Genomic DNA, 23,271 nt, shown 5'->3' with positions numbered 1-23,271 from the left:
GCTCTTGTTGTTATCTACTCCCATTTCCGATCCGTATTGTCAGAAAACCGCAATCATGGTCTACACACTCACTGTTCATCTCTATGCAAATGACAAGCCGGATTCAATTGAGCGTATCAAGGCTAAGCTCATTGAAGCTGCACGGATCTACCGCAAAGACAAGGAGACTGTCGATTGGCTTGTTATGCAAGATGTACATGATCCAAGGGCCTTTACAATTGTTGAGCGTTTCGAAAACGAGGGTGTAAGTATCTCATCTCCTTTATTACGACTCTATAGGTCATAGCTTAATTTGTCGTCTATATAGAGCCAGAAATACCATTTAGAGAATCCGTACTGGCAAACATTCGACCCGTATGTTGTTCCGCTCTTGGACAAGAAGATGGATCTCCGCAGACATGAGGAATTGGATACCAGCAAGGATGTTGTGGTCCCAGCTTAGGGATGAGGATTTGGCCGAAGCGGGAATTGCTCTCTACGGAATTGTCTCTGAACGCGTCCTTATTGTCTTGCTATTCGCCATTTCAAATGTTTTGAGCTTGTCTTTTCGACTCATTTGGTTGTCCCAGAGCAAGACATATGGCAAGGGTTGATGAATTTACGACGGCGATGCCTTGAACACGGAACAGAAAATTCATCTCAAAATGCAGGTTACTAATTCAAGTATCTTTCATTACGGTGAGATCGAATATCAAATCGTGTACAAGTGTGATGTCTTCTTCGGCTCTTTCTGTCCGTATATCCTGATAGAAGTCTACCTGGTTTAACTCGGTCGGTTCTCAGCCTTGTGGTAGCCCAGCCCATGGAAAAGTAAAACTCTAATAGTTGAATAAATCTTCGATTATATGTTGCGTCAAAAGTAAGGAGTAATTTTGCAATATATGAATGATTCTTGGATGGACTGCAGTCCCTCTTTGTTCTGATAAGCAAGAGACAATCGCATTGTAAAGGTGAACTTCTGGTGCTCTCAGCCTTGTCGTGACAAGGGTCTTTGGCGCAACCGCATCCCGCTTCAAGGCTCCTTTGATCTCTCCCCACACAATCACAACAACTCACATCTCCTGGCTTTGCGAAACAACGCCCTTTGTTTGCGGCGTCGACTTTCCCTCTTTGCTCTGTATTTGCCATTGTGATGTGCGGCGTATCTACACTCGGCCTGGCCTCTTAACCTCTCATCATGCCTCGTCCAGGGGGCGCGATGCCGTGAGTAGATCGCGCGACGCGACTTCTTGAGAACCTTGACTGACCGGAGTATGTGTATATAGGAACGATGTAATCGACCTTGTCAGTGATGATGAAGACATTTCACACCTAGTGCCAGTAGCCGATCGAAACAACTTCCTTCCTCCTCCCATCGCGATTGCTCCGAGAGAGGTAACCCAATCCTCTATCTTCAATGGACTTCCTGACCCCACCGAGTTCCCAAGCAGAGTCAACGCGCAGAGCAGGGCTGCCGGAGCTGGGATGATGGTTTCAGTACCGCAGTACGGATCTATACCACCTGGGTCGTCTCGACAAACATTTGTGCATCCAACTCCACGTGTCAATGGAGTCAATAAACGTATGGGTGTGGGCCAGCTTCCAGGATTTCAGCCTTCCCAGGGCTATAGGGATGAAAATGCTGGTACTGGCGTGTCTAGTGGAAGTCCCGAGCCAAATGCGATGAACGCCAGCAAAAAGCGAAGAAAGTTGGCAACCGGATTGCCGCAGCCAGCTCTGCAGACTGGACGTATTTCTTCTGCGCCAATCCTCCCACCTACTTTCGCAAATAGTCATCAACATCAAGTAGCATCCCCAAGTCCTCGGATGAGCAACGGTGCCCAACCAGTCATTCCAGCCATTGGCGGCAGGTCAGTCATAACAGGCATTGACCGGGCACAAGCAAGTGTTATGCCGCCGCCGATGGAGCCAGAAATGAAGAGAGTGTTGGAGACCCAGATACTTCCTCACGTCCATACAGCAGTGCGCCCATATCGTGATACCCTCACCCATGCCGAACGTACGGAGATTGGACAGTTTGTAAGTATCATGGAGTCCAAAGGTGCCCGCTGTTTCCCCTGTTACGATATACTAACATATTCTATAGGCAGCCTCACGACTAGTGACCGTCCCCGGGTTTATGGCACATTATTTGAAGAACAAGAAAACCTTGACACCTGCTTTTGAGAGCCAAATGAAGTTGAACGCTTATCATTTTGTGAACCAGGGAGTCGAAAAGATTGTGGATCGAAGAATAAAGGAATTAGATCCTACAGGTTCCAGACGGCGCCAATATAATGAGGAGAACCTCGCAAAACTCGCAAATCTCGGGACTGCAAATCTCGAGACCTCTGATGAAGGATCGACGCCCCAGAGCGAAGAACTTGAGCAACCCCCCCTGATCCAAAAACGGCGTCGCGCCATTTCGATTTCGTCGTCAACATCTTACAGCAACGATCACACTGATACCGAGGCCAGTAAGCAGAATGCACAGGATTCGGATATGGGCCGTTCCCGACGAGCCGCTGCACAATTACCCAAAGGAGCGTACGAGCAGAAGAGGCGAAAGCGTCGAACGAAGGAAGAGATGGCGGCTGCCCGTGCTAGCAGCCTACAAGTCTCTGAGAGCGACAGCCGCACCGCTATGTCCTCTACCATGGCACAACCTGTCCGATCAGCGCCAGTTCAACGGATCCAAGAGATCAAGCCCAGACGGAAAAGGAGAACGAAGGCTGAAATGGAAGAAGCTCGGCGCCAAGAAGCGGAATTATCTGGCCATCAACGGACTGTCAAGAAGCAAAGAGACCAAATCGCTGGGCTCTATCAGAATGCAGCATTAAGCTCGCATGCTGGAATCCAAGATGAGCAGGCGGCCTTGGCACAAAGCAATGTCACTCGACTACATACCCAGCAATCGGTGACCCAGCCAAACTTCTTCTCGGTACCCATTCGTGGTTCGACCATGGGTAGCGACTTGAAGCCCTATGTGCGAAACGCAACTCGAAAGGACATAAATCGAGCGCTGTCTCAGCTGGAAGCAGGTGAGGATGTTCTGTCCGAGCTGGACGAGATCAACTCCGACTCTTTTCATGTCCCATTTTCGTCAGAAGAACTCTTTCAGCTTCGCCAATTCCTCATCGACGAGTATAAGATGAGTGCGGGTCACCGCTTCCCTGATCCCGCCGATCAGATCGCTAGATTCATGAAGAGCAACAAAGTTTCGCTTCCAAAGATGTTAAAAAGGCTCGAGCAACCCAATTATGGACGAAGGAAGAGTCGGCTACTTTACACTCGGAGCATTGCAGCAATTTCCAATTTTCTAGCAGATAATTCTGCTCAGGCTGTCGTGACACCTTCTGAGTTTCCTGCCAACAACAGGGAACGAAGAGTTACCTCACAAGACCTCATTTCACTTTTGAGGGCTCGCGAAGGGTACGGAATGACTCCTGACAGGTCTCGTCGAGCTCGGAGTTCCTTCAAGGTAGTCGCAAATAGCTACGTGGAAGATGCACTCGTTCGGCAAAGCGAGTGGACTGACTGCTCTGGTGACATATCATCCATTACTTGGACTGGTCCGGATTCATTCATTTGTGGTGCACTAGCTCATTCGGACTCTCACAACATGCAATACAACAAACCTGGAAACCTTATGGTCGGCTCAATTTCAAACGATACTGTGAAATTATACTCCGATCATAGGGTTGTCCGACCCATCGTTGATAATGAAGAAGAAAAGGAGAATGCAAATGCGCTAGATTCAATGCGAACCACCCAATCACCATGGATGTACGAGTCTGTCGTGTCGACTACGCACTGCGAGAAGAACGGATTCTCTTTTACGGCGAGCTTTGATAAGACGGTCAAGGTCTGGTCCGTTTCTGAAACTGGCTCTGGCATGTCTCTTCATGGCACTTGGCAACATGATGAAAAGGTCAATTTTGTTGCTGCATCGCCTCATCACGAACGAATCGCAACTGCTTGTGCAAGTAATGGTAACGCTGTTCGAGTTTACAGCTTCGACAGTAGTGCGATCTCACAGTCTTCTTACGACGAATATTGTGGTGATAGATCTGGAGAGCCTGCTGACGAGTTGGGAAATCACGCAAAGTGGTCGTACCAACCTGCCACCATGCAATGGGGCAAGGCCTCTGGGGTCGTGAACTTTTTGCTCGTCGGCTATTCTCCTCGAAGTATCACCGGGAACGATAATGATGTCCCGGAGCTAAAGAGAAACAGTGGCGAAATTTGCCTATGGAATACCAGCAATAAAGAACAGATCCTCATTATTGCAGCGAAGACTCAGAATGTCTTCGAAGTCATTTGGCATCCAACGCAGCCAATTTTCCTTGCAGCAACCTCCCCTCACGGCCCGTGCGATTTGACCAAGACGAAAACACAGGTTCGAATATTTCATCAACAAGAAACCGGTACATTTTCAAACGTGAAAACTCTGGATTGTCCTGGTATTGATATCAACGAGTTGACAGTCAAGTAAGTCCCTGGCCCTCTTGTAATTCTGGCTAGAGGCTAATTGTTTCCAAGGGCAAATAGCCAGGTCGAGTGCTTCGTGACCGCTAGCTGTACTAATGGATCAACTTATGTCTGGGATACTGGTCGCAGTGACCAGCCTTATCATGTTCTTGACCACGGTGGTGAGTAATCTCATACTACATCAGCAGTTATATATGCTAACGAAACATCAGAAAGTCTCGACAATCCGGATCCTGACGTTCCACTTGACGTTGGCGATTCTGGAGTCAAGTTTGCAGCCTGGGGAAGATCTGCCGATCGATTCTACACTGGTGGATCGGACGGTGTTATCAAAGCATGGGACATTCGAGCTGTTGATGGTAATACCCTCGTGCGCGATGTCATGACGATATCTGGTGGTATCTCGACTGGCGTCTTCAACGAAGATTGCTCCAAATTACTCATCGGAGATGCAACAGGGAAAATTTACCTACTGAGCGTTGATGATAGCGACGTTCGTGAGGACTCGAAGCCCACAGCTCTTTCTACTGCCCCACGCCTTGCTATTGGCAGTCAACTGTCGCGTGCTATCAGGCGACCAAAGGTTGTCATTCCACATGCTGAGCCCGATCCTCCAGCAGGATACGTTGTTGAAAATGTCGAGAAGACCGGCCCAGAGATCGCTCAGGAATATCTTGAAAGTGGCCAAATTGTTCGGATTAAGGAGCCGTACAATTTTGTCTACCAAGGACCCTTCTACTCACAGATGTGTCGCTACAATAGCGAGGCCCATGTTAACGGTGATCCAAATCAGAGGCTCCTTGACGAAATTTGGGCCGTTCAACAATGTAACATCAAAAGTCAGCGAGAGTTGCCAATCCACACAGAACTGCCCATTCCTATGTCCTCGTCAGATATTACTCAGCACCAGAAAAATCTCGAGAAGAACAAGCGAAACTTCTATCTGAAGACCGGTTTCGCATGGGACCCATCCGAAATGAGTCCTGAGCTCTGGCATTTACTCGACAACGGGAAACTGCTTGAACTTGCGGAAGACGTCGTCTACGAGCACTCATTTGAGCCTACTCCACGATTTGGCATGTTCAAGGCTTGGCCGAAGTATACGCAGTGGATCCGGGAGGGTGAAGATGAGAATAGTAGACTGACGCATGTTGAGGAAGATGAAGGTTTGGTGGATGATGATGAGTCATTCGTGCCCGATCAATCAGCGGATTTTACTTCTTTCATTACATACGATAATGCATAATTCGACCACACGCATCGGTCGTCCACCGATTCCGAAAAACTTCACACTACTTATTTGATTACCCGCCGTCGCTACGCTTGATGAACGAAAGCATGGACGGACGGATGGGATTGCGGGCGTTGGTGCGAGCATATACCGGTCTGGGGGGCTTTTACAGCATTGCATTGCAAGGTTAAGGGAATGATTCAAGGCGCTATGTATTCTGGTTATTTTCAAGCGCAGCGGATGTTGCATTTTCATGATCTCGGGCTATCAAGACCCAGGAGAGATCTCGCGCTACGATCACGGGACGGCGATTGGAAGGGACATGTACAGGTATATGGACTGGGTTGCGTGCATTCATGCAATTCGGCTTCTTGCTCCTTAGATAAACTTGCAAACACTACTACTACCTAGCTTGTATACTTACCATAGTTTAGTTTGAGATGTAGGAAGAGGAGAATAAACAAAATCCAGATAGTCTGAGCCTCCTGCAGCCTCAAAGGCCCTACGGACTCGACGTGGTGTGACTTTCGAATTGCGGTTGGTCTAGACTTGTGCCTACAACCTCATGGCCTTCTAAGGTCAATTTCTTGCACCGCACCTGTCTAAGCTACGTTGCTTGAGACTCATTCTTCTCTATTGAGGCGAAGCAGGGCAACAGATAGTAGTCTATTCAATTCTTCTACTAGGGCGTCTAGATTCCACCCAGAGGACTTCAGGGAGATGGCGTTGGGCTCCCTTGTCTCACCTCCTGTCTTTGCTGACTGCAAGTAGACTGGAACCAACAGCTCAAAGGTCTGGACAATGTAGAACAGGTCATGTCATACTTAAATATTTCTAGATCCAGTGAAACACTACCATCTCACAATGTTGAGCAAAGCGATACACGACTGCAGATCTTTGAGGACTCGGCGACCACAGACTATCTTTGAACGTTTCTCATAACGCAGCAGTACTTTGGATCCCTTTGACCCTGTCTTGTCCAAGACTTCACCAAAAGACTCCTGCATCTTCGTCCTTGAGCTTGGATACTTCAATGACAATCACCTCACTACAATTTCCATCTGCAAGAACTGAAAATGAATCTCCTAAAACACACAGTTACACTCATCACAGCCTTCACCCTCGTCCTTGCTGCACCACATCAACAAGTCGACACTGTATCCACTTCTGAATTGAAAAGTACGTCCGTTCTCCCGCCAAGTTCACTCACGAACGCCGAAGTCCTGTTCAAACTCAACTTCGGATTGAAAACTGACATTACAAACTTCTCTCAGCATGTAGAACCGACGCCGACTGTCCCAACCGCCTCTGGAAGTGCTCGCCCAGCGACAAAACTTGCCATTTCCACCTAAGAGAACTGGGCGAGCATGAGAAAGAGAAGAGGAGTGCTTTTCCATTCTGTGAGTATTCAGCAATTTCCGTCTGTAGATTCCTACCTGTCCGCTCTAATTATTTTCGTCATATTGGGACTTGGATTTGGATTTGGAGAGTCTGGAGGCTTCACAGGTGAAAGTTTCGGAGGTTCTAAGACTGACTGTACGATGATCTCAGATTGCGATGCTAGACAAGAATGTCCTTCACCTTGGCTTACGTGTAATAAAACTTGGTGGATTTGCTTGCCGGATTTTTCGATGGCAATGGGTGTGGGTATGGGGAGGGAGGATAGGCTGTAAAGGGAAGGTGTTGCTGCCTTGGAGGGTTTCTGGGGAGAATTAGCTAGCTGCATTGTGAGGTTGAAAGGAGACCGAGGTAGTGGGATTCAATGCTCAGGAGAGTGTGGCTGGGAATCAACGAGCAGTGGGCACCAGAGTACTATTGAAAATCGTAAATAATCACAGAATTAGTGATATTTAATTTTGAAGATCGAAAATTTAAGTCTTGTGATCTTTACAGTTTGCTTCCTTGACTTTAGGACGGTAAGTCTGATTGAGGAGGTTGCCAAACGTCCTTGTTTTCTCCAGACTATGCAAAATAGAACGAATCTCGTGAACTAGATTTTAGATGATTGCTGTTTTAATTCAAAATTTATCCAGCAGGTTTAGTCGTAGAGTTGGGGAGGTCTAAAACCTTCATACTCTCGTCAAGTCCAAGTCTTTATTGTATGCTGAGATACTTCAATCATATCATCTTACAAAGATAAGTCGTATCACATATAGGTTTACAGGTCACATCACAGATGGGCAACTTAACAGGAGAAACGATCATGTTATAAAGTGCAATTGATTGATGGTAGTCACAAGTTTTACATACATGCCAGCCTAGTCCAAACCGTCCAACCTCAGCGCGAGATCCCGAACTATACAAGATAGCTGGAAATCATAAAGGTGGAGTATAAAACAAACCCGCTGCACTATAAGGTACTGGAGGAAAATATCCACTTCTGTCTGTTCATTTGGAAAGAGAAGCGGTCTTCGAACAAAGAGATGTTCGAGGATGGTGAGGTAGAAAATGAAATAGACAATATGCAGATGCTTTGATCAAACCATTATGCCATGAACACGCCCTGGACCTGGGCTTCCGTTTTGAGATACCCGTAAAAGAGGTATCGAGAACACCATAACACCGTAGCAATGCAGTTGCGTTTGAAAAGAAGAAGGTCGAAGATTCATTTCTCGGGGCAGGCGTAGATAGCGTGTTGGACCTGAGAAGATGTATCTCGATATGACCGCCATGGTGGAACGTTATGTAGAGGAGCCGCCTTTCGGAACAACAGCACTTCAAGTACGATGTCCTGGTGGAGGAGGCTGAGATGGTGTTTGCGTAGCTGTTTGTCCAGGGAAGGTAAATCCGGGAGGGAACATCGGCATACCGTTAGCAAGTGTGGGCATTGGGAATGGAAAGCCGCCTGGCATGCCGAAAGCAGGAACAGGAGGCATAGGAGTAGGTCCACTGATGTTGGAGTATTTTTCCTTGCGGTCGTCGTGTCGACCATCTCGGTCTCCTCCACGGCGTTGGCGGGGGTGATCGTCGTCATCACGACTGCGATTAAACTTTGAACCACCGTGACCACTTTGGTCGGTTCCCATGCGGCGGCTGATAGCCTTAGAAGAAACTCCTTGACCAATCTCAATGTCAGGCTCCTCAACTACCATACCAGACTCCATGGGCTGTCCACCGCTACCCCCATACTCGGCACTGACCATCCACTTTCGGTCAGCGTCAGTGAGTTTGCTGATTGGAATGACGCTGACACCGGTCTGGTAATCGCTGCATTCACGTGGGCCAAATCCAACACCCCATCTCGTCTATCAAAAAATCAGCAAACTGTGCAATTAACAATTGGACAAAATCCACCGAACTTACCCGCAATTGAGAATCTGGAGCTCTATTTTTCTCCATTGCATCTTTAGCGGCAATGGCATCCTGTCGACTGATCATTTTGACGAACGCGTGACGCTTGTCCTTGTTGACTATGCACGTTTGCACTCGACCGAATTGGGAGAAGAGATTTCTCAACTCTTGCTCGGACGACCTAGGAAGAGTTAGTGAGGTTTGATATGTGAGTTCTTATTTCAGACTTACGTGACTCCGCCAACAAAGAGGGTACGGCTCAACACTGTGATTGGTTAGTAAGAGTGACTTGCAAGTTGACGGGTTTGGGTGCACGCATACCTTTAATACTGCCTCTTGGAATAGTGGAATCGTGCCCAACCCATTTTTGCGGGGGACCATTACTTGATCCAGGAGGACTTGGACTTTGACCACGGCGTGGAGGGCTTCTCTGACGGTAATCATTTCCACGACCACCCCTACCTCGTCCACGGTCATCATTCCCTCGGTTTCCGCCTGGAGAGCCTCTATCATAACCGAACTGCTGCTCTTCACGACGGCGGGAAGCCGGAGAGTCACGAGTATTCCATTCCGGCTTTGGAGAGCGGGATCGGGAACGTCGATGAAAACGACCTTGGGGAGATCTCACAGCCTCATTGTCATAACCATTACGGTCACGTGATTCATCAGGCTGGCCAGACCAGCCATTATGAGCGATTGCATTTTGATTCTGTGCCGCAAATGGCGGTGGTGGAAGAATTCCGCCCGCACCTGGAACAGGAGGAGGTGCTTGACTACTCATGGCCGCAATGATACCAGCAATCTTGTCGGGCGAGAAGCCCTGGTCTGACAAAGCCTTAATCAATATCAATTGCTGCTGAACAGCCGGATCGAGGGCAGCTGGCGGCATTACTGGCGGAGCACCCGCATACGGATTATTATTGGTATAGTTCTGAACACCATTATTCGATCCCAGAGTCTGTGGTGCAAAAGTGGCCGCTGGGGCTGGCACATTTACAGGCATAGGCATCGGTGGAATTGGGAGCTGATTCATAGCGGGAACTTGTTGGGCAGGATTATTCTGCGCATTTGATACATTGTACAAACTACCCATAGGTTGTGGCAAGGAGCTCGTAGGAGGAGCTGCTTGGTTCTGGCGTGCTAAATTCGAGAGAGCCGCCAAGATCGAAGAAGTGTCAGGAGCGGATGTAGCTGGTGCTGCTTGCTGACCTAGGAGTGATTTCTGGAGATCTGCTGGTGGACTGCCTGGCGGAGTTGTAGTTGAATCTATAGAAAGGGAAGCTATGATTAGGAATCTGAATAGTATGGTTGAAAGGTGGGAGAAGGTAGGATGTCTTACTCTGTGCACTCAGCTTCTCCTTGAAGGAAGTGATCATTTGCAAGGGGAAAGTCTGACCTTTCTCCCAAATATCAAGCAACTTTCTAATTTTTTCCTACAGACAAAAGCAGAGTAAGTGGGGGTTCATATTGAAATAGACTATGCACTGTAGATATGGAACATGGTGGGCGATTTCACGAGGGTCCGAAACCCTGAGAACTACTGAGCTCGAATATATGTGCGTACCTTTTGATCATCGGGAGCAGAGAGGATTATGTCGTTCATGAGGACAGGCAGAAGTTCCTTTACTCTATGCACACCAGCAGCGAACGTTCCATCCTGGGCAGAACTGTTTATAGGTTGTCCGGCGCTCTTGGCTTGCTCTGTCCACTTGCGGACTACGGAATCTACAACGTACAGCACGCCAAGTTTGTGGGTTCCGGGGGCTTTCTTAAAGTGAGTGTAGAGCTTCTGAATGAGGACAGATTCGGACTGTAGGGGGAGGCAAGTGTTAGTAGTCTGTCTCTTAAAGATGCGAAGGTCGAAGGCTGTAGGAGCTTACCTGAACATTTGCAGTGCAGAGCGCAGTGATGCTGTTTATTCGAGTGCCAGATACTCCAGGAGGTTTCAAGGATAGCATAGCTTGCAAACTTGCCTCCAGATCTGCTACTGGGGAAGACATGTTGATGAACTAAGAAACACGCGACACTGTGTGACTGTGCAGTTCAGAACGAAGATGGTCGACGTTGGTTGTGGAGGGAGGAAGAGGGAGCACAGCTCGAACGTCTACTTTTATGCTCTGCTCTGATTTCTCCCCAAGCCACCAAAGAACTAGACGAGGCTACTGTGAAGCAAAAAGTGAATCTCTACCGCGACTACGTGCGACAGTGCAAAGGAAGAAGGAAAGGCCTAACGCCCCAACACAGCTCCAGTCTAGGTTGCCAGAAGTCGACAGACGGTATACGTAGCAGCAGATACTGCAGAGGAGATACTGGATTAGTTGTGATGTACTTTGTGAGTTCTTCTCGCGATGTTGCGGATGAAGAAGAAACTTGGAGGTTGGTTCCCGAAGGTGAGGAGATGTTGTCGCCTGCCAAAACTTAAAACTGCTTAGCGTCTCGAAGAGTGTTCTTCCACGTGACTCTGCCAAGACCAGCTCTGATTGGCAAGGATTTATGGAGCCCGAAGGACATTCATAAGGTAGACAATGCGACGATAGCCTTTGTGAATACAAATTCTAAAGAATAGTTATTTTTACTACAACTTGTAACATCGAATGAACTCTTTTTAGCCCCTTATTCGGCGCCCTTTCAATCTGAATTGTTGTTGTGAGACCCGACTTGATCCGTTGAAAATACGTCAAGGGTTGTTCTCGCTAGGATGCGGATGGTCGGCGTTGTTGGGCGGGCCGCTGGAAGCTCTTTTCTTGTTGTTCGCCGGCCGAGAATCTTTCTTCCATCATATTAAACCTCCAAACCTCATTCCTCCCACTTCTCTCCACACAACCACTCACACAATGGCTTCCGCACTTCGTCTTGGTCAATCGGCCTTACGGTCTTCACTCACAGCTCCTGCTTTCAATGCTAGAACCGCTGCCTTCAATGGCATGCGATGCTACTCTTCCTCAAAAACCCAGGTATGACGTTCTGTTCTCCAAGCACCGATATCCAAACTGACAGCTATTTTGCAGACTTTGAAGGAACGATTCGCCGAGCAATTACCAGAGAAGATTGAGCAGATCAAGAAGCTCCGAAAGTAGGCATTGGACGAACGCGCGAATTGACAAGTATCGGCATATTAACTGGTTATCAGGGACTACGGATCCAAGGTTGTCGGCGAAGTCACTCTTGACCAAGTCTACGGTGGTGCTCGTGGAATCAAGTCGCTGGTCTGGGAAGGTTCAGTTCTCGATTCTGAGGAGGGTATCCGATTCAGAGGAAAGACAATCCCAGAATGCCAGGAACTCCTCCCCAAGGCACCCGGTGGAAAGGAGCCTCTGCCAGAAGGTAATAGGTGATATCTTCTAAGCTGGGCAATTGTGCTAATCCAATCCAAAGGTCTTTTCTGGCTTCTTCTGACCGGTGAGGTTCCATCCGAGCAACAAGTTCGCGATCTGTCCGCCGACTGGGCTGCGCGCGCCGAGGTCCCAAAGTTCGTTGAGGAGCTCATCGACCGATGCCCAAACACCCTTCACCCAATGGCACAATTCTCCATTGCAGTTAACGCTCTCGAGCACGAATCTGCGTTCTCCAAGGCATACGCCAAGGGAATGAAGAAGACCGAGTACTGGGGCCACACTTTCGAGGATTCTATGGATTTGATTGCCAAGCTCCCAACCATTGCTGCTCGCATCTACCAGAACGTCTTCAAGGGAGGAAAGGTCGCTGCTGTCCAGAAGGATAAGGATTACAGTTTCAACTTCGCCAACCAGCTCGGTTTCGCAGACAACCACGACTTCGTTGAGCTGATGAGATTGTACCTTACCATCCACACTGACCATGAGGGTGGTAACGTCAGTGCCCACACTACCCACTTAGTTGGCAGTGCTCTCAGCTCTCCTATGCTCTCCCTTGCTGCTGGTCTTAACGGTCTTGCTGGCCCACTCCACGGTCTTGCCAACCAGGAGGTCCTGAACTGGCTCACCAAAATGAAGGCTGCCATCGGAGATGATCTTAGCGACAAGGCCATCACTGATTACCTCTGGACTACTCTCAAGGCTGGACAGGTTGTTCCCGGATACGGACACGCTGTTCTCCGCAAGACTGATCCTCGCTACATGGCTCAGCGTACATTTGCCGAGGTAGGTTATTGATAAACCCCCGAGATCCACCAGTCCCCATCTCGAACCACTTCATTATGATCCATATTAATTTTTTTAAAAAGTCGCACCTTCCATCCGATCCCATGTATAAACTTGTTTCTCAAGTTTACAAGATCGCTCCAGGCGTTTTGACTGAGCACGGAAAGACCAAGGTAAGTTTTGCGCTCACGCCTCTATCCAAAAAGTTGACTAACGACCATTTAGAACCCTTACCCCAACGTCGATGCCCACTCTGGTGTCCTTCTCCAATACTACGGCTTGACCGAGGCCAACTACTACACTGTTCTCTTCGGTGTCTCAAGAGCCATCGGTGTTCTTCCTCAACTTATCATCGATCGTGCAGTTGGTGCCCCTATCGAGCGCCCCAAGTCTTTCTCAACCGAGAAGTGGGCCGAGATTGTTGGAGCCAAGCTGTAAGTCATGATCGAGCGAATTTGATTTGGCGACCTGGGGTAAGATTGTACGAAAAATTGGATTTATAGACGGGACCGGGCTAAATGCACTTCACTGTAACTTTATACTTCAGCGTGCTTGTGCTTTTTTGCAGCCGTTCCTGACTAATACCACTTTATTCGCAACTCCTAATACTTGTTAATTCCATTGTCCGAGTTCAGGTGATACCAATGAAAGTTGGAATTGTTGTGACGCTGTCTCGTCCAAATTTTGGCCTCCTGACTTTGGATCTTGATATCAAAATTCGCTTACATCGATGTACAAATTCCATTCAGAGCGTTGAAAGCCAGCAACCTTAACTGCGCTGAACTGTAACTTAACAACGTTTTCGCGAGAAAGTAAATCACCTTCCATGACATGTCGTTCTTCCCCTCGCATGCCCTTCATATTACCCAGGAGTGATCCACTATTACAGAAACTGCCAACAAGCTATAAATATCTAAGAGTAAAAGGAGCGCCATGATTATCATTATACGCCTCTGTCGCCATGAATGCCACAACGATATTCATGGTAATTTACCTATCTGCTAAAATTCCTAATAGATGCTGCCCCTGAACAACCCGTGGATCCAAAACAAAGTTTTGGCTGGGGAATCCGAGGCGTTGAATTCCAAGCGATCCAACAGATCCACTCAACAAGAGAACAGCCATCCCGCCATGCTCTCTTCTGGGATGGTGCTGCCAATGCCAATGCCAATCCCCTAAGCCTCGTTGAAGAGCGAGCCCAATGCCAACCACACTGAACGCTGCCTACTACCAAATCTCACTTCAATACGACCTCAAACAAATTCCAGACTCAAAAAACTCGCCGAATACTATCCAAGAATTTTTGGCCGATCTCATACAGGGCAGGAGAAGCAAGCCCTTATCACTCGTCTTCGGCCACCGAATTACACAGCTCCAATAACCGAGCTGAGACCCTAGAGTACCACCTACCTTCGGGACCAACCGTTACCTCTCGGGGTCACTCCGCCTGCGCTCTCGACAAGCACACTCACTCACAACTCGCGACGAAGCAAACTCATCCCTTGGTCAGGGCCCCTACACAAACAATATACACCCACGATGTCAGTCGCAGCCAGCAACCAGCCGCTCGAGAAGAAGCCCGTCAAGTTCAGCAATCTGCTGCTTGGGGCTGGGCTCAACATGTAAGTCTTTAATAATCAATTCCTCAATCATCGACCATCAAAGAGCTCTATTCTAATGCGATCGCAGGTTCGAGGTCACCACTTTGGGTCAGCCGCTGGAGGTCACCAAGACCACCATGGCAGCCAACAGAGGTGATACCTTCGCTACTGCTCTGACCAGAATTTGGGGTAGAGGTGGTGTTCTTGGCTGTAAGTTCTCCGAAATTCCCTCATCCATAGCTTTTCGAGTCTGCAGAAGCAATTACTGACTGGGTTTTCATCTGCGAACAGTCTACCAAGGTCTCATCCCATGGGCCTGGATTGAAGCCTCCACCAAGGGCGCAGTCCTCCTGTTTGTCGCGTCCGAGGGAGAATACTACGCCCGTAGCTTTGGCGCCGGCGATTTCACTGCTGGAATCAGTGGTGGTATCTTGGGAGGTGTCGCACAGGCATACGCTACAATGGGATTCTGCACCTGCATGAAGACAGTGGAGATCACCAAGACGAAGCTTGCTGCTGCGGGTGTCAAGCCCCCAGGAACCTTTGCCACCTTCATGGATATCTACCGCAAGGAGGGTATCAAGGGCATCAACAAGGGAGTCAACGCAGTTGCCATCCGCCAGATGACCAACTGGGGTTCCCGTTTTGGTCTCTCCCGTCTCGCAGAGCAGGGAATCCGCAGCGTGACTGGCAAGAAGGAGGGAGGCAAGCTCAGCGCCTGGGAGAAGATCTTGGCGTCTGGACTGGGTGGTGGTCTTAGTGCTTGGAATCAACCTATCGAGGTCATCCGAGTCGAGATGCAGAGCAAGACCGTTGACCCTAACCGCCCTGCAAAGATGACGGTGGGAAACACGGCGAGGTATATTTACCAGAATAATGGGCTTAAGGGATTGTATCGTGGCGTTGTTCCACGTATTGGATTAGGCGTTTGGCAGACAATCTGCATGGTTGCTATGGGTGACATGTAAGTATCCCTTTCCATCCCCCAATTTCTGGATTCCCCATTGTCTGGGGAATCGACCCCATGGGAGAGAGCGGTAATGGGGATTTATTATGGGTCCATTTACTGACGGATTCTCCAAACAGGGCAAAGACTTACGTCGAACAACTCACCGGCGAGAAGGTCACGGCTAAGCATTAGACGGCGTTCATTGGGATCATAACATATATGACTATTGTCTCGGGAAAGTCTTTTTCAGGTTTTGGCACTCAAGGCATGAATAACTTCTTTTGGTAGACATGGGTCATGCACGGTACTATTGAGAGCAGATAGAACTTGTTCCATTTTCTGTTATTCCTATTTTTAGAAAGCTCTCTTTGCTACGGAGAGAAGCTGCGAGTTGTTGTAGGATGCAGCGATGCAAATGCAAACAGTTGTAATTCTTCGGCCACCACATCTGGACTTTCATGCCATGTACTCTGTTTGGTCTGATACATGGTAAAAAGTGTACTTGTCTACTTTCCATTACATCAGCAAGGCTTGAGTGAATAACGAAATACAGTCATGTCACTATTCACCAGTCTTCATCCTCTTCATTTGGTCCCACGTCTGCAAGGCACAGTAAGGAGGAAATCTAGACGGTATAAAACCCTCTGTTCCCATTTGCACTTCTTACTAACTATGTCTAGAAATACTATAGGAATAAAACAATGGAGCGGAAGCAGAGTCACCTCATGCCCCTTTCTCGTCCATCCAGACACCCCTTCATTATCAAGCGATCATTCCTCCAAGCTGCCATCCCATCTTCAGATTCCCTCCGTCTTTCCTTCATTCAAGGCACGGAAAAGCAGACTATGTGGTAACTTGTGTTGGTACGTGACAGCGGCCTGAGCTTTGACAGCAGTATTTCTTGTTTGGCAAGGCATGGCATTGCAACATCCACGCTTGGGTATTTTCCAGATAATGAATACCTGGAACTAACTGCAGCACTAGATCTCTAACTTGTACTTGAAGACGATAATCCCAGAAAGAGTAAGCGGAGACTATGAAGACATGGACAGGATGGTGTAGGCCTTTTACCCTAGAATGGATTCGAATTTATCGGCGAAGAGGTTGCAGGGATTTATACTTTGAAAGAATGAAACCTGTTTGTGGAGCGTTTTATGCAACTTTTTTTCACTTTTGGGATGAACTATTCTTGGAGGATGGGGATTTCAGAAGTTGGGGGAAGGAGGAGATTCACTGTGTTCTTTCCTGAGAATTGAAGAGGAAAGTGAACCAACTTTGGTTTTTTTGGAATAGATTCAATATTCTAGCTTATTGAGGTGTTGTAAAACACGAAGGTCAACTATAAAAGCGCTTTCTAGATTGACAGGCACACTTCATTCTTTGGGAAAAGGCACGGGATGCAGTGCAGGGAGGCAAGTCCGAGTGGTAAGCCATTTGAGATTTCTCTGGAGAGTACTCTGTTTGATTCAGCTTCGGAGATCTAGATTCTGCCCGAATATGGAGTCGGTTTCTCTTGTTTGTCTAAGCTCCCTTGATGAAGCGAGATTGAATACTGTGGAATGAGGACATGACAGCACTCGGCTAATTGACATTGCTCGCGTCTCACGGCGGAGGGAAGTGCCTCGAGATCTCCAGTACTGTATAGGTAACTTATCGAAACCTTTTCCATCTTGGTACTCTGACCAGTCGGAATATGTTTAGAGTCGCTGCGCCGTCACAGCAAGACTCTCTCCAGCTCTGGAGTCTGCACACAGACATTGAATAACTTGATGCCTAAAATTGCTTCGTTGATAGCCAAGTCCATACGTCCATACCACTCTTTTATATCCTTATCAACATACAGCCAGCAAATTCTCGAGAGAAGTGAAGTTGGAGCCACTGAGGTGAATATTACTTTTCCCTTCGATTATTGACTTTTGGGGGCCAATACTCACCACCACCAACAGCTACAATAGTCATTTATCAAATCACGAAGATGTAAGTGAAGGTGAAGCCAAGCGTCTCTCGTCTATGAAAAGATCTTTGCAGTCGAGATCTGGTCGGACAACTCACCACAAGCAGCCGAAACGGATATTCATGTTGGGCTGATCCCCTGGAAGTCCTCTCAGAGAGGGTTTAAGACGCACTTTCTTTCTGCCGAGTCTCAAAAGATATGCTACGTTCATACTCTTCAAATTATCATTTTGGCCCTATCACTTTGATGTAGTGTACCTCGTCACAAATTCAATGCAGATAGATGACAGCGAAATAGCATTTGAGACTTCGGTGATTTGGCAACGACAACGACAACGACAATCGTGGTCAACAGACACCATGCTTCATGACTCAACTCCTTGATAGCAAGATGACATTCTGCACCGCAGCAGAAGTTGTAGGGGAATTCCAACCTCTGTGCGGGATTCCATGCTTGCTTTATATATCGGAATAGCTGGAGAGCCTCCCTTGGGCCTAGGGATCCTTAGACTTAGGATTGCTCGGGTGACCGATATTGGAGGCTGAGGGATTAAGTAGTGTTCCGAAAGTCGAAGCCTCGGTTCCTTCCCAAGAGCATGAAGTGAATAGCCAGTTTGGAACTTTTCATCAGATGTGAGACCCGTGTTACTCTTACAAACTCAAGTTTATTTTTAAGTGCTGAACAACAATCACTTTCGATTTGAAGAAGTTCTTAAGTGTATAATTCCAAATCATTAGTCATGGACAATGTACGATAATCTTCCGCTTGGGAGTACAAATATATGAGTACTCCACCGACGCTATGCTGTTCAATTTCAGATTCAATCTTCTCGAAGTCGCTCTCAACCAAACATTTCCAATTCAACCGAGCCCCTCTCCCAATGCAAACTAAGCGAGAACTGAGCACCCCTCACAAATTTCCCCTCTCCGCCTGCTCCCGCTCAATAGCCTCAAACAAACTCTTGAAATTACCAGCTCCGAACCCATCAAACTCATTCCTCTGAATAATCTCAATAAACACCGTCGGACGATCCATCAAGGGCTTCGTGAACAATTGCAGGAGATATCCGCCCTCGTCGAAATCTATCAGGATGTTCAGTCTCTGAATGGTATCAAAGTCCTCTTGCAACTTCCAGTTCCGCTTATCGCTCTTCAATCTCATGCGCATAGTAGTGTAGTACGTTTCAGGAACATTGATGAACTCCACGCCACGAGCTCGCATGTTGCTCACAGCAGAAATAATATCGTTCGTCCTCAACGCAATGTGTTGCACGCCAGCGCCACCATAGAAATCAACGTACTCCTCGATCTGGGACTTCTTCTTGCCAGGTGCGGGCTCGTTGATGGGCATCTTGACGACGTTGTTGGGGGATGCCATGACGATGGAGTTGAGGGCTGAGAACTCGGTGGAAATCTGGCTGTCGTCGACGGACCAGAAGCGGTGGAAGGAGAGGCAGCGCTCGTAGTAGTCGCAGGCGGCTTCCATGGCGCCCCAGTCTTGGTTGCCGACGCAGTGGTCGATGGCTTCGAGTTGGACGGAGGGGAGGAGGCGTTGTAGTGGGTCGAGCTTGGAGGAGGGGATGGACTTGTAGCTGGGGAGGAAGACGCCGCTGTATGAGTCTCGAGAGATTAGAGTGTGTGTTGTGTCGCCGTATGTGCGGATGATGGCTGTTGTGACGGAACCGTTCTCATCTGAGACCTTCCTTGGTGCTTGGACGGAGACAGCATCTTGTTCCACGGCTTGATTGTATACTGCTGCTACATTGTCGACCTCGAAAGCAACGTCCTTTACTGCATCACCATGCTTCTCGAGATGTGCGTATATCTCCTTCAGCAAGCTTCTCTCCTCGGATGATATTGGCTCATCTCCATCGAGGCAGGAATATGATTTGATGGGTGATGTGAGGACGAATCTGATATTGCCGTTTGCTACGACGTGAGAGGCAATGTATCGACTTCCAGTTTCGAGACCTTTGTATGCTATCGTGTAGAATCCGAGACGTGTGGTGTAGAAGGAAGCAGCTTGCTTTGCGTTACCCACATACCACTGTACAAGTTAGTAAGTGAGCTTGAATTAGATGCGAAAGCATGAAAAGACATGTTGAATGACTAAAGCTGATAGATACTTACAGTGATATGATCGTACCCGTGGAAATTCGGCGTACCATCTACAGCACCTGAAGTATTTTGTGCTGTTGGGAAAGTGAGAGAGGTGGGAGTCAAGACGGACGGTTCCGGTGACAGCCTTGAGGGAGCCATAGTGTTGATAGACGATGTGAGTTCACAAGACGAGACAGAAACGCAGGAATGATCTTGGAGGGATATTTCTCGACTTGAAGAAATGTCTTACTTCCTTCTTTTCACAATCTGAGGGGAATAGAATGGATATATAACAAAGAAGATTCCCAAAGTTTGATTGTCAATCCAGACCTTCTTACCTCACAATTCCCTAGGTATCCGGGCCTAAGCACTACTTACCACAGCGTTCCGCCTCCCGACTAACTAGGAAGCTGCCGTTTATTTGACTCGAAAGCCGTTTGAGAGCAGACCAGAGAAGCCCATGATTGCATCGGACGTCTGAACGTCGTGTATCCTATTGGTGAGTTTAACTTCTGGGTTTGCTTGTGTTGACGGAATGAAGGATGTGGTTGCATGAGCGCTCGGCTGAGCGCGGCTGGAGTCGGCCATCGCAGCGGAATGAAGCTGATTGTTGTGGGGAAACTCTTGCCATACAAAGAGTAGGTAGTTTCACTTTGCCCGGATTTTTTGGCCTGGAAATCGCAGTGCAATGAATGGAACGTGACTTGGTTTCTGACTGTTTGTAGATAATTGTAAGCCGAGTGTTCACTCAAATTCCTTTACAAGATCCGTAGTTTGCCTGATCCTTCTTGTCCGGCTTTGGCTTATTTAATTCGCCACTTTTCAGCGCAAGAACGATCATTTATTTGACTTTCTTTTCTCGTTGAATGGTTTGAAGACATCTCATCTATAAGTGTTTGAAGTCAACACTCTCGGTTATTGCCAAGTCTTGTTAGAAGACAGAATCAGTTGTCACCGTCAACTCATCTTATTGTCCCACTCAACGATGACAACAATGGCCTCGCTCACCCAACATGACCTCTCAATTCTTGAGAAAATCAAAGATCCCGAATCTGGACCTTCAGCACCTCTCCTAATCGACGATACCCTTCCAAAAGATCCCAATATCACAGATCAATCCACATACCTGAAAGTCAGCCAAATCGAGCGCTCCATCATCTCCTCGATCCAACAGATCGAACTTCAGATAGCCGGTCTGAAACCCGAATCACCAGACTCTGAATCGCCATTATCACAATATTTAGAATGTGTCAAACGGTTAGACGATCTCATAGAAGAGTATCCCAACTACGCCAGCGCGAGGAACAACCGAGCCCAAGCTCTGAGAAGGATATACGGCGACAGCCTCCTCGTCTCAAATCCCACATCCCCTTCTCCACAAGAAAATATTCTTGTCCCTTCACCCTCACAACCCACACTCCTCTCCGCCTCAACAACCATCCTCACCGACCTCAGCACAGCCATCACCCTCCTCACACCACGCACCCCCTTCTCACCACTCTCACCCCAAACCGCCAAAACTCTTTCGCAAGCGTACACCCAGCGCGGCGCCCTGTACCACCTTACAGCAAAAGCACTCGCTGTCAATGGAGCGGAGCTGAGGATTGAAGAGGGAAGGAGGGAGAAGGACTGGAAGGCGGTGGAGTGGGAGGAGAATGCGTCGAGGGATTTTATGGTTGGTGGGAGGTTTGGGAATGAGATTGCGAAGGCGTTGGCGGTGGCGGCGAATCCGACGGCCAAGTTGTGTGGGGAGATGGTGAAGGAGGCGATGAGGAAGGAGTATGCTGGGGGGAAGTAGAGGGGTTGGAGAGATTTATGGGGGCATTTTGGTTTGGTATTTGGTTTGGTGTTTGGGAATGGGAAGGGTTTGGTGTTGGCAAATGATTGACTGGGCTTATGAAGATGGTGAGGAGAAATGGGGCCAAGGAAGACATTGGAGAATTGAAGGAGCCTTATGAGGCTGATATTGTAAGTGAATGGTCGACCTACAAAAGGGACATAGAAAGTTATACTTACCAGATGACATTGAGATTGACACAATGTGAAAGTTCGTGCTTAAGTTCAAACGACATGATAAAAGCTTAGAGTGCCAGGAAACTCCCGCAACCTTTTTGGACAATGAGAGAAACATTCTTAATTCCAGAGCTATGCAGGCTATCACTTCAAATTTCTGTCCATGAATCCACCTAATAAATTAAAGATTTATTACCTGTAAGTTGTCAAATCAAGTGTATCCAGACGCCCTTACTCCATGTTTAAGAGTATGCTCAATTTGTGAGCACATTTCCAAACCCGCGTCCCATGAAGCCCTTTCCGCCATCGCAGGGCCGGTAAATCTGCACAGAGCTCCCGATAACCAGTCTTCCTTCCTTTCCCAGGCCTACTTATGATGCATCCTCATAGTCTCCCTCGTCATCTCATGAGCACTCTCCCCCGACTCCGGATCCCGCATATGCGCCATCCTCATATTATCCTCATTAATAATACTCCCCGGATGTCTCAAGTTAAATAAAATCATAACCAGTGCCATCAATGTCGCATCGAAGATATACAAGAAGTACTCATGCTTCAACAGCACACCATCCGAGCCCATGACATACTCGGCGATACGGAAGACCGAGCGGACAAGGATGAGTGTGCTGGCGATGTACAGGATAAAGAGGTAGCTCTCCCAGGGGATAGGCATTTGTTTGGAGCGCATGCTGGGCATGGCGCGGATGCGGAAGTGGAAGATGGCGGAGACGATGACGAAGAGCCCGAAGAAGAGGACTTGGATGGCGAGGCCGGCGATGATGATGTTCTCGCCGAGGTTGACGTCTGATTGTTTCTTTGCTTTGCCGAGCATTCCACCACCTGTCGTTGTGTTACTTCATATTAAGTCGAGTGGTATGGTACGTGTAGATAGTAAGTGAACTGTACTTACCAGCTGATTGAGCGAGGAAAGAAAGAACATCTCCTCCAACAAAGATCTTGGTGAGCCACTTGACGCGGATAGGTGAGTGACTCTCTCCGTCAACAAGGACGATAAGTCGGCCGAGGATCATATAGATTGAAGCTGCGAAGAAGGCTGGTGCGAGGAGGATGGACAAAGTCTGCATGATGTAGGGTCCCGTGGTCCATTCCCCATATTCTTGTCCAGCACTTATTAATCTCCCAATATAACCAATCGCCTCAACTATTCATACAGAATATCAGCTTGGTGTCGAGAAACGATATCGTGCAGAAGTGACTCACGTATCCCACCGATAACGAAAGGTACGAAATACCATGTTCGCTTTTTGATCAACTGGAACACATGGAGGATTGACGAGATGCCGAAAAGGACGATGAAGATGATGGCTGGGACTTTCTTAGGCTCATACTGGAACAGCATATACTTCTCGCCAATAAGTAGATCCCGAGCTGAAAGCATGTTGATTATGCTATCAAGGAAGCTTCGTTGAGTATTGTGACCAGGAGACGTAATCGAACAGCCACCCAAGCAAGGCTTAGACAAACAGAAGTCACAGACAAGAAAGCAAGGTGCCTGGGCAGTGCTGCTTGATGTTGATGAAAGGG

At 48.0% G+C, this 23,271-nt stretch overlaps 9 protein-coding genes across 10 annotated transcripts; 6 read left to right on the top strand and 3 right to left on the bottom strand.

The window, feature by feature from the left end:
- Positions 1 to 55: 55 nt before the first annotated feature.
- On the top strand, positions 56 to 442 carry ONS95_010562 (uncharacterized protein; the record flags this gene model as incomplete). Its single annotated transcript, XM_058504171.1, has 2 exons — positions 56 to 244; positions 308 to 442. 2 exons carry the CDS (start codon positions 56 to 58, stop codon positions 440 to 442), a joined length of 324 nt encoding a protein of 107 aa, XP_058360884.1.
- A 735-nt stretch (positions 443 to 1,177) lies between these two features.
- On the top strand, positions 1,178 to 5,716 carry ONS95_010561 (uncharacterized protein; the record flags this gene model as incomplete). The annotated part of the gene is made up of 5 exons (XM_058504170.1): positions 1,178 to 1,203; positions 1,266 to 2,019; positions 2,087 to 4,470; positions 4,522 to 4,631; positions 4,683 to 5,716. 5 exons carry the CDS (start codon positions 1,178 to 1,180, stop codon positions 5,714 to 5,716), a joined length of 4,308 nt encoding a protein of 1,435 aa, XP_058360883.1.
- A 1,061-nt stretch (positions 5,717 to 6,777) lies between these two features.
- ONS95_010560 (uncharacterized protein) lies at positions 6,778 to 7,374 on the top strand (the record flags this gene model as incomplete). The annotated part of the gene is made up of 3 exons (XM_058504169.1): positions 6,778 to 6,880; positions 6,976 to 7,101; positions 7,253 to 7,374. 3 exons carry the CDS (start codon positions 6,778 to 6,780, stop codon positions 7,372 to 7,374), a joined length of 351 nt encoding a protein of 116 aa, XP_058360882.1.
- Positions 7,375 to 7,914: 540 nt separating this feature from the next.
- ONS95_010559 (uncharacterized protein) lies at positions 7,915 to 11,510 on the bottom strand. Of its 2 annotated transcripts, XM_058504167.1 has the most exons (6): positions 10,873 to 11,510; positions 10,557 to 10,802; positions 10,332 to 10,425; positions 9,314 to 10,258; positions 9,224 to 9,257; positions 7,915 to 9,173 (listed from the first exon to the last, which is right to left on the bottom strand). In XM_058504167.1, exons 1-6 carry the CDS (start codon positions 10,990 to 10,992, stop codon positions 8,915 to 8,917), a joined length of 1,698 nt encoding a protein of 565 aa, XP_058360880.1. In that variant the 5' UTR covers positions 10,993 to 11,510; the 3' UTR covers positions 7,915 to 8,914. The 2 variants fall into 2 exon arrangements, with proteins under 2 accessions (XP_058360880.1, XP_058360881.1); XM_058504168.1 differs by having other exon boundaries at positions 7,915 to 8,946; positions 9,005 to 9,173; positions 9,314 to 10,802.
- Positions 11,511 to 11,785: 275 nt separating this feature from the next.
- CIT1 (citrate (Si)-synthase) lies at positions 11,786 to 13,643 on the top strand. The gene is made up of 4 exons (XM_058504166.1): positions 11,786 to 11,946; positions 12,001 to 12,065; positions 12,123 to 12,316; positions 12,368 to 13,643. Exons 1-4 carry the CDS (start codon positions 11,827 to 11,829, stop codon positions 13,120 to 13,122), a joined length of 1,134 nt encoding a protein of 377 aa, XP_058360879.1. The 5' UTR covers positions 11,786 to 11,826; the 3' UTR covers positions 13,123 to 13,643.
- Positions 13,644 to 14,649: 1,006 nt separating this feature from the next.
- On the top strand, positions 14,650 to 15,852 carry YHM2 (Mitochondrial DNA replication protein yhm2; the record flags this gene model as incomplete). Its single annotated transcript, XM_058504165.1, has 4 exons — positions 14,650 to 14,732; positions 14,800 to 14,921; positions 15,003 to 15,675; positions 15,798 to 15,852. The coding sequence occupies 4 exons, from the start codon at positions 14,650 to 14,652 to the stop codon at positions 15,850 to 15,852; spliced, it is 933 nt and encodes a 310-aa protein (XP_058360878.1).
- Positions 15,853 to 18,523: 2,671 nt separating this feature from the next.
- Positions 18,524 to 19,872, bottom strand: HPD4 (4-hydroxyphenylpyruvate dioxygenase; the record flags this gene model as incomplete). The annotated part of the gene is made up of 2 exons (XM_058504164.1): positions 18,524 to 19,660; positions 19,744 to 19,872. The coding sequence occupies 2 exons, from the start codon at positions 19,870 to 19,872 to the stop codon at positions 18,524 to 18,526; spliced, it is 1,266 nt and encodes a 421-aa protein (XP_058360877.1).
- An 826-nt stretch (positions 19,873 to 20,698) lies between these two features.
- ONS95_010555 (uncharacterized protein) lies at positions 20,699 to 21,511 on the top strand (the record flags this gene model as incomplete). The annotated part of the gene is made up of 1 exon (XM_058504163.1): positions 20,699 to 21,511. The coding sequence occupies one exon, from the start codon at positions 20,699 to 20,701 to the stop codon at positions 21,509 to 21,511; it is 813 nt and encodes a 270-aa protein (XP_058360876.1).
- A 582-nt stretch (positions 21,512 to 22,093) lies between these two features.
- On the bottom strand, positions 22,094 to 23,125 carry ONS95_010554 (uncharacterized protein; the record flags this gene model as incomplete). The annotated part of the gene is made up of 3 exons (XM_058504162.1): positions 22,094 to 22,566; positions 22,637 to 22,888; positions 22,948 to 23,125. The coding sequence occupies 3 exons, from the start codon at positions 23,123 to 23,125 to the stop codon at positions 22,094 to 22,096; spliced, it is 903 nt and encodes a 300-aa protein (XP_058360875.1).
- Positions 23,126 to 23,271: the final 146 nt, after the last annotated feature.

The sequence above is a fragment of the Cadophora gregata genome (assembly GCF_030347475.1).
Source record: "Cadophora gregata isolate MNR1 chromosome Unknown scaffold_4, whole genome shotgun sequence".
Taxonomy (NCBI): domain Eukaryota; kingdom Fungi; phylum Ascomycota; class Leotiomycetes; order Helotiales; family Ploettnerulaceae; genus Cadophora; species Cadophora gregata.
The sequence above is the reverse complement of the archived record's forward strand: the minus strand, read 5'-3'. Positions and strand labels throughout refer to the sequence as shown.

Bases quoted from the DNA above. Each gene is read 5' to 3' on its own strand.
- ONS95_010559 (XM_058504167.1), bottom strand. From the start codon at position 10,992: ATGTCTTCCCCAGTAGCAGATCTGGAGGCAAGTTTGCAAGCTATGCTA. The intron at 10,426-10,556 runs GTACGCACATAT...TTTTGTCTGTAG, and splicing joins CTGCTCCCGATGATCAAAAG to GAAAAAATTAGAAAGTTGCT. The intron at 9,174-9,223 runs GTAAGTCTGAAA...AACTCTTCCTAG, and splicing joins CTCTTTGTTGGCGGAGTCAC to GTCGTCCGAGCAAGAGTTGA.
- CIT1 (XM_058504166.1), top strand. From the start codon at position 11,827: ATGGCTTCCGCACTTCGTCTTGGTCAATCGGCCTTACGGTCTTCACTC. The intron at 11,947-12,000 runs GTATGACGTTCT...GCTATTTTGCAG, and splicing joins ACTCTTCCTCAAAAACCCAG to ACTTTGAAGGAACGATTCGC. The intron at 12,317-12,367 runs GTAATAGGTGAT...TCCAATCCAAAG, and splicing joins AAAGGAGCCTCTGCCAGAAG to GTCTTTTCTGGCTTCTTCTG.